The sequence below is a fragment of the Octopus bimaculoides genome, chromosome 28, assembly GCF_001194135.2.
Source record: "Octopus bimaculoides isolate UCB-OBI-ISO-001 chromosome 28, ASM119413v2, whole genome shotgun sequence".
Taxonomy (NCBI): Eukaryota; Metazoa; Mollusca; class Cephalopoda; order Octopoda; family Octopodidae; genus Octopus; species Octopus bimaculoides.
Genome location: NC_069008.1, coordinates 1,575,444 through 1,583,136, shown reverse-complemented (window position 1 = coordinate 1,583,136; position 7,693 = coordinate 1,575,444). Strand labels below are relative to the sequence as shown.

The 7,693-nt window shown below is 35.9% G+C and overlaps 2 protein-coding genes across 2 annotated transcripts in view; one reads left to right on the top strand and one right to left on the bottom strand.

Moving 5' to 3' along the window:
- Positions 1-7,693, top strand: part of LOC106870586 (acyl-protein thioesterase 1) — a 304,640-nt gene that overhangs the window by 184,877 nt on the left and 112,070 nt on the right. The window lies entirely within an intron of this gene.
- Positions 5,840-7,693, bottom strand: part of LOC106884367 (zinc finger protein 208) — a 13,837-nt gene continuing 11,983 nt past the window's right edge. Inside the window, exon 4 of the mRNA XM_052977724.1 lies at positions 5,840-7,684. Coding sequence (XP_052833684.1) covers positions 7,077-7,684 — 608 coding nt within the window. The 3' untranslated portion in view covers positions 5,840-7,076. The remainder of the gene's footprint in view (positions 7,685-7,693) is intronic.

Sequence of the window (7,693 nt, the reverse complement as noted above, 5' to 3'; positions counted from 1 at the left end):
TATATATATTCCATTTAAGTCTGTGAGCTGGCAGAATTGTTAACATGCTGGGTGGTACTTTGTCCATCTTTATATTCTGAGTTCAAATTCTGCTGTGGTCAGCTTTGTCTTTCATCCTTTTTGAGTCAATAAAATAGGTACCAGTTGAACACTGAGGTCAATGTAATTGGCTGACCCCCTCCCCTGAAATTACTAGCCTTGTGTCAAAATTTGAAATCAATATTTTATATTCCATGTAATTTATAAAACTTACTAATATGTCACATATTTATACAAAAGATTATCATCAGATATTTATTTCCAATCATTATTTTAACATTTAGGCGAGGACAGGACCAATCTATCGGCCAAAAAGTTGAGTGACAAAGATTGAATTAGTTCATTCAATTTCCTACAAGAATATATAGTTTTATTTGTGTAAAGTAATTACTTTATTTTTTATAATTATTTTTGAAAAATAAGTGCATGTCCTCTGTAAGGCTTGTGAAAAGGGCTCCATCTTCTTGGCACTGAAACTCCAGATGAGGCTCTGTTTCCAAAGGGTTAATGAAAAATTGTTTAAACGTTAATTTGACAGCCTGATACACTGACAGAAATGCATATGTGTTTTGGTTGTGTGTTTAAAACAATGAAGTAAACATCTTTAAAATTTAATAGTTTCACAAAGCTATATGTTTTCTTTATAGATTCACTATGGAAGGAAATACAGGAAACACTTCAAGAATACTTAATCCTCGGAAAACAAATTTTTGTGATCCAACAGCAAAAAGTGATGAAGAAGGAGTCTACAATAAAAAGTATGGATGTTGGAGAGATATTTTAGTGACAGAAACGTCACAGAACCGTTCTTCATCTCAGTCAACAACAAAACAAAAAAGACATAAAGAAGACCATAAAAAGTGTAAAACAATTGGAAGACGAGTTGTTTTGGACAAATGCCTGTATTATACAAGATTCAATGCATATGAAGACAAAATTAATATGTTGGTAAATTCGCGGGAAAAAATATGTACCATTTTAAAAAGTGTTGGATTGGATAAAAGTAATTTTCTAAAAGATTTTACACAGAAAATTGAAATTTTGCAGAAAAACATTAAGAAATATGATTACAACCACAATTTTATTATCTTTGGACAACTTGAATGGTTTCTGGAACAATATATAAAGAAAAATGTTTTGCAACACAAACACAGAAGCATTGATCCACCAAAAATAACCAACAAATTTCGACCTCTTTCTCCAGTTGTGATCAGAGAAGCAAAGTTCGCTGAATCTGGTGAAGATTTCAGCAACCCAATATCCAATATTATCATTATACAGGGTGGAGTGGTAACGTATTCCCACCATTATATGACGGTGTGTTGTGTGAAAATAAACGGTAACAGAAATGATGTTCATTGCCCATCTTCTGTCACCGATTTTACCAGAATCGGTGAAGACACTGTACTAGCCACCCTTCCATTTATGAAAATTATTCTAATTATCAGTCCCTAGAGTTTTAAAATTAAAACGCTTCAATTAGGCTTTTACAAGGTTTCATACTTAGAACATTCTACAGTTATAGGTGTAGAAATGTTCAGTAAGACTGTAAATTTTATTGATTGAGAAGATAATAAAATTACAAAGCAATTCAGTGTCAAAGAGGAACCAACAGCTATTGTTGTAGGTCCACAGAATAAGCTGTTGCTGTCATTTTCAAATATCAACAGAGTTGCTTGTTATAACCTAGATGGTCAGAAGTTATTTGAAGTATGTACCCATTCTCTGGAACTTCCAATCAGCATAACTACGTACCAAAACCATTTTTATGCCCTCCAGGGGCATATTATTTATAGGATTTCAGGCACCGGTGGTGTGTCAAAGAAAGAAATTGGCATGAAAGGTCGGTATATTTCTGTTGACTCGAGTACAATCTTCTTGATTGATTATTTTGGTCTTCCTCATGCTGTTAGGACAACTAAAGACTTTTGGCCCAGGTTATCTTACTCCAACCAGCTGCATACTCCCACTTTGTACAACCATATTTATATTGAAGATTATTATGATATTACAAACATTCTACCTATGTCAACATCTTCTATGTTAATAATCTCCAGGAATAAGGAAGCCATATTGTTCACTGACATTGGGGGAAAAATTCGCCAGAATTATTCAACTTTTCCCTTCCTTCCTTCTGTCTTTTGTAGATTGAACTCAAAAACATTTTTTATTTTTTATTGGGAAATTAAAGCACTTCAGTATATCACATGTCCTGAACTAACGAAAGGCCCTTTAATAAAGGTCCACGCTGAATACATTAAGATATGTCATCTTGTATCCAATAAGTGTTTAGCTCTGGCCACAAATGAAAACAAACAGGAAGTACATATCCTATTGATTAAGGAGGACAAAGTTGACATCATAGAAAGAATTTCTCTGGGTCATGAAAATGTCACCATTGCTGCAACTCCAATTAATTTTGTAGTCTTAGATGGAAGGAAAAATAAAATGGTATTTTATTCCACATGTGGTGAAGAACTTTTTGAAAAATTCCTTCCATGCTGTGGCTACCCTCATCACATCTACTCTGATAATGTTTATTACTATGTTGTGTTCAGGAGAGAGTCTATTGTAATATGTTACAATATATATGGTGACATTAAATGGCAATGGAATCTACCTCTAACCGCTCCCTCTCACATTGCTGTTTTCCAAGGAACAGTTTATGTAGTGGACATTGTACTCAACAGGGTTCTGCTTTTCAAATGTCATGACTGGTCCAGCTGTCGTTTACACATCAAAAATCCTTATATCAGAAATCTAAATCTACGACTCAAAGAAAAGAAGAATGACAAAAAACTTGTCATTGGCAAAATATGTAATCTGGAGAATGGACAGTTGGTGGTGTCCGACATCAACCATGATTGCTTGTTATACATTTCTAATGAAGGAGACATTGTGACGAGATTATCTCTGCCGTCTCCAGCTACGGATATATGTCGATGGGATTCTCATCAAATAGGTGTCACATTACCCCTACAGAAACAATTAAGGATCATTGGAAACCTATCAAAGACAGTGAGAAGTGTATCATTAGGGCAGCCTTATGTACGGGTGTGTAAGATGGGTGGAGGTGAAATTGTTTGTTATTGTGATAAACCATCTCATTTAGATATTTTAACTATTAAAAATTATAATCGAGTTGAAATCATTCATAGAATTAATATCCCTTTTGTAGTGAAATCATTATCAATAGACAAGGAAACACGAAAGCTATTAATTGTTACTAGGAAAAAAGTGTTTCAGTTCAATAGTAGTGGTGATAGTTGCAGTAATAGTAAGATGGTCCCTGGTGCTTTATTGTCACATATGAAACCCTCCCTCGATTTCTTTGGTGGATGTATTGATAAATTGTTTGTTTATCTGATTGACAACAGCCGTATGTTTGCTATGACTGATCATAACCTGGTGGTGAGAGATCACATTACTAATAAGCAGCTTGACATGTGCACTGACCTGGTAGATGTGTTTTCCAGAAACATCTGTGTCAGTGAAATGTTGTCTTCGAAATTATATCTACAGGATCTGACAAAGCTAGACATATTGATGTTGTCCCTACAGGTTTACAAAACAGAGAACCAATGAGAATCGACAGTTCAATCATTACTGAAAATAACCTGATTGCAGGATATGACGTTAATAATAAAAACATTATGATATTCACATTTGATGGACAACTTCTGAATTCTGTCAAATTGAATGTCAGTTACTTTATCAATATGTGTCAATGGCAGTCAAACACATTGGCTATTATGACTGGTTGTTCTGATGATGACGATGATGATAGTGGTGACTATGATGACAACGATGATGATAGTGGTGACGACGATGATCATGATGACGACGATAATGCTGTTGAACCCCAACTGTTGACATTAAAAGTGGAATTTCCATTGTCATTGGTAAATTACCAGACAAGAAATAAATATGAATGTGTGGCTTCATTGTCAAACAGTCAACTGGTTTTTAGTAAATGGGGAGACGAATGTAAGTTGTATGTTGTTGATATTGACTAAATACATTTGACTGTCAATGAAAATAAACAAATAGACATACCTGAGATATTAACAAAATACAGCCATGGGGGTAGTAATTATATTAATGAGATCTATAATGTTGTAATTAATGCTAATGATGTCATTATTGTTCATAATAAACGATTCATCATTTTCTTCAACGGTGATGGTCAGTATTTACATTCTGTCAGAACCTACCGAGATTATTTTGGGTTTTATAACATGACAATTGATGACAGTTTTTTGTTCGTTCATGGTTGGTGGGAAAGATATTTTAGCGACTACAGTGAATATAAAAACATTGTCTGTTTGACACAGACTGGTGAATACAACAGAATATTTTTAAATAAAAGAATTTATAAAGATAAGGTAAATTTCTCCTGTATAAAGTGTAAAGGGCCAAGGTTTATTGGAAGCTACAGATATAGTGATTGTAACAAATTGTATGTTGAAGGTTTGTTTAAGGCTAATCGGGAAAGATTCGTCGTCTGTCGTTTACAGACAGACAATTGCCCTGTTCAAGTAAAAGATATTGATATCTCTGATGAAGGAAAGACAGTTGTATGTGAAAAAGCCAATAATGGAAATGTTAAAATATTTGATAAAGACGGGGAGCTGCTATGTCACAGAAATGTGGCAAGTTTAGTTGGTGGTGTGTGTTTTACACAAGGAAAACACATAATATGATTACAGTTCCTGACAGACAAGAAATATTTCAACTGAATGGAGAAGATTTGGTGAATTATAAAGTTTGGACAAGTCTCGTCCCTTATGGTGTAATATGGAGAAAAGTGGGGGGTATTTACTGGTGTCAACATATTAGCTTGAGTGAATTTCATAGTCTAAAGATTGATGGGGACCAACTGGAGGTTCTGGAATCTATGTCATTATCAAAACTTGATTCTGGTCTTTGTTTCCCTTCCATCACATCTCAGATGAACAATGAAATAGACAGTAGTGAATTAATTAAATTGAAATACAATGGAGAAGAAAGAAGTAAATCGGGTGAAATAGTTGGTAAAGGTAGATTCATGGTTAGGTGTGGTAATTACATAGCAGAGTGTATGTCGGGAATTGATGAAATATCAGTGAGGAGACTGCCATATAGAACAGCAATGGTCCCTTTTTCCATTCCTGCATTCAAGGAACCTGTTAATTATGATATTGAGGACACCAAGGATCACAACAGTAAACTAATTGAGTTAGACAACAATGTCAGTGTGTTTATGTTTAGAGACAGTCACAGTGATCACCACAACAGGTGACATACTTCAACATAAACAACTACCACAACCTCAACCACCACTAGACATATGTCGGTGGACAGATGAATGTTTCATAGTTGCCTTTGGTGAACAGCTAATGTTCTTTGAAAGAGATCTCTGTTGTTTAAAAACCATCAACACTGAGAAATACTACAACAGGATTTATAAACACGGCGACAATCAACTCGTGTGTGGTGGTCATGATATTGGAGACAGAACTAAAGATGGAAGATGCTATTACAACTACTATGTCGATATAGTTGATATTGATGGTGGGACATGTAAATATAATTGTCGGGTGTGTTCTGGAGTGGATGTGTTGAAGAAAGAGAGAGAGGTTCTGGTGAGTGATATAGCAGTGACATCTGGTGGAGATATTGTTATTGTGAAATGGAAGGATTGGCAGAGGTGGAGTGGTGGTCACTATATTATCTGTTGGTACAGGGAACAGTTGTTGGTCAGGAGTATAAAACTACTGCCAGGTTTTGATCAGAATTATATTTACAGACCTTGTCTAAATATACATGGTGAATATGTTTATATAACAGACATATATAACAATATTTACCAGATACCTGGAGATATGCCACACCAAACATCTGAAAGTATAAAACAATATTTATTCCTTGATGGTGAAGACAACGAAGTCTTCACAGTTCTTGGATTCGGTATTTCAGACAGTTCCTTCTTCGTTTTCGGAATTATTCCAGGATGTTAGTCTTTTGCTTTCTTTCATTATGACAAATAAATATGTTTCATAAATATTAACAGTTTGTTATTGTTATTATTATTGTTACAAAATTCAGTTTACTCACAAATGAGCTGGTAGAATCATTAGCATGCTTAGCAACATTTCACCTGTTTTTACATTCTGAGTTCAAATTCCACTGAGGTCAACTTCGCTTTCATCCTTATGGGGTTGATAACAGGTAACAAATGATCACTGGGTTCAGTGTAATCCACTTACCCTCTACCCCCAAATCGCTGGCCTTGTGCCAAAGTTTGAAATCAATATTATATATGAAAGAAGAGTGGAGGCGCAATGGCCCAGTGGTTAGGGCAGCAGACTCACGGTTTCGATTCTCAGACTGGGCGTTGTGAGTGTTTATTGAGCGAAAACACCTAAAGCTCCACGAGGCTCCGGCAGGGGATGGTGGCGAACCCTGCTGTACTCTTTCACCACAACTTTCTCTCACTCTTTTTTTCCTGTTTCTGTTGTGCCTGTAATTCAAAGGGTCAACCTTGTCACGCTGAATCTCCCCGAGAACTACGTTAAGGGTACACGTGTCTGTGGAGTGCTCAGCCACTTGCACTTTAATTTCACGAGCAGGCTGTTCCGTTGATCGGATCAACTGGAACCCTCGACAGAGTGCCAACCACCAACAATATGAAAGAAGGTGGTGAACTCACAAAATCGTTAGCAGACCAGGCAAGAGGCTTAGTAGCATTTTGTCTATCTTTGTGTTTTAAGTTCAAATTCCAGCAAGGTGTTAACATCAGTATAATTGGCTGACCCCATACCCCAAAACTGCTAGCCTTGTGCATTAACCTCTCATCTAATATAAAGGAACCTGTCTTTACTGTAGCCCCCCCCCCTCATTTGAATGGAAGCTTGGATTTTGCAAGCTGTACGGCAACCTCACTAGAGCTGGTGCCACAGAAAATGCACCCAGTACTATGAAAAGTCTTTTCTCTTGTATGTGTATCTTTATGTTTGGTTAAATTACAAGCAGTAATAAATGATTTCCTAAATATTTCACAGTTGAATGGTTTCTCCAGTATGAGAACACATATGAACTATGAAATCAGAATTATAAAAGAATGATTTTCCACATATTTGACAGTGGAACGATTTTTCTCCAGTGTGTGTTCTTTGGTGTCTTGTTAACGCACTGTTAGAGACAAAAGAATTTCCACAAACTTCACAGTGGAATGGTTTTCCCCCAGAGTGTATGGTTTTGTGTCTTTTTAACACACTCTTAGAGAAGAAATTTTTTCCACAGATTTCACATGGAAACGGTTTCTCTCCAGTGTGCGTTCTTTTGTGACTGACAAGATGAGAATTCTGAACGAAGGATTGTCCACAAATTTCACAATGGAATGGTTTTTCACCAGTATGAATTCTTTTGTGACCAACAAGGCTACAGCTGTTAACAAACGACTTCCCACATAAGTCACAATGGTAAGGTTTCTCTCCACTGTGTATTTTCTTATGTCTTGTTAACTCACTATTACTGATATAAGATTTCCCACAAATTTCACAACAGAATGGTTTTTCGCCTGTATGTTTTCTGCTGTGCCTTTTTACCTTACCGTTACAAGCAAAAGAAACCCCACACATTTCACAGTGGAATGGTTTTTCCCCAGTATGTA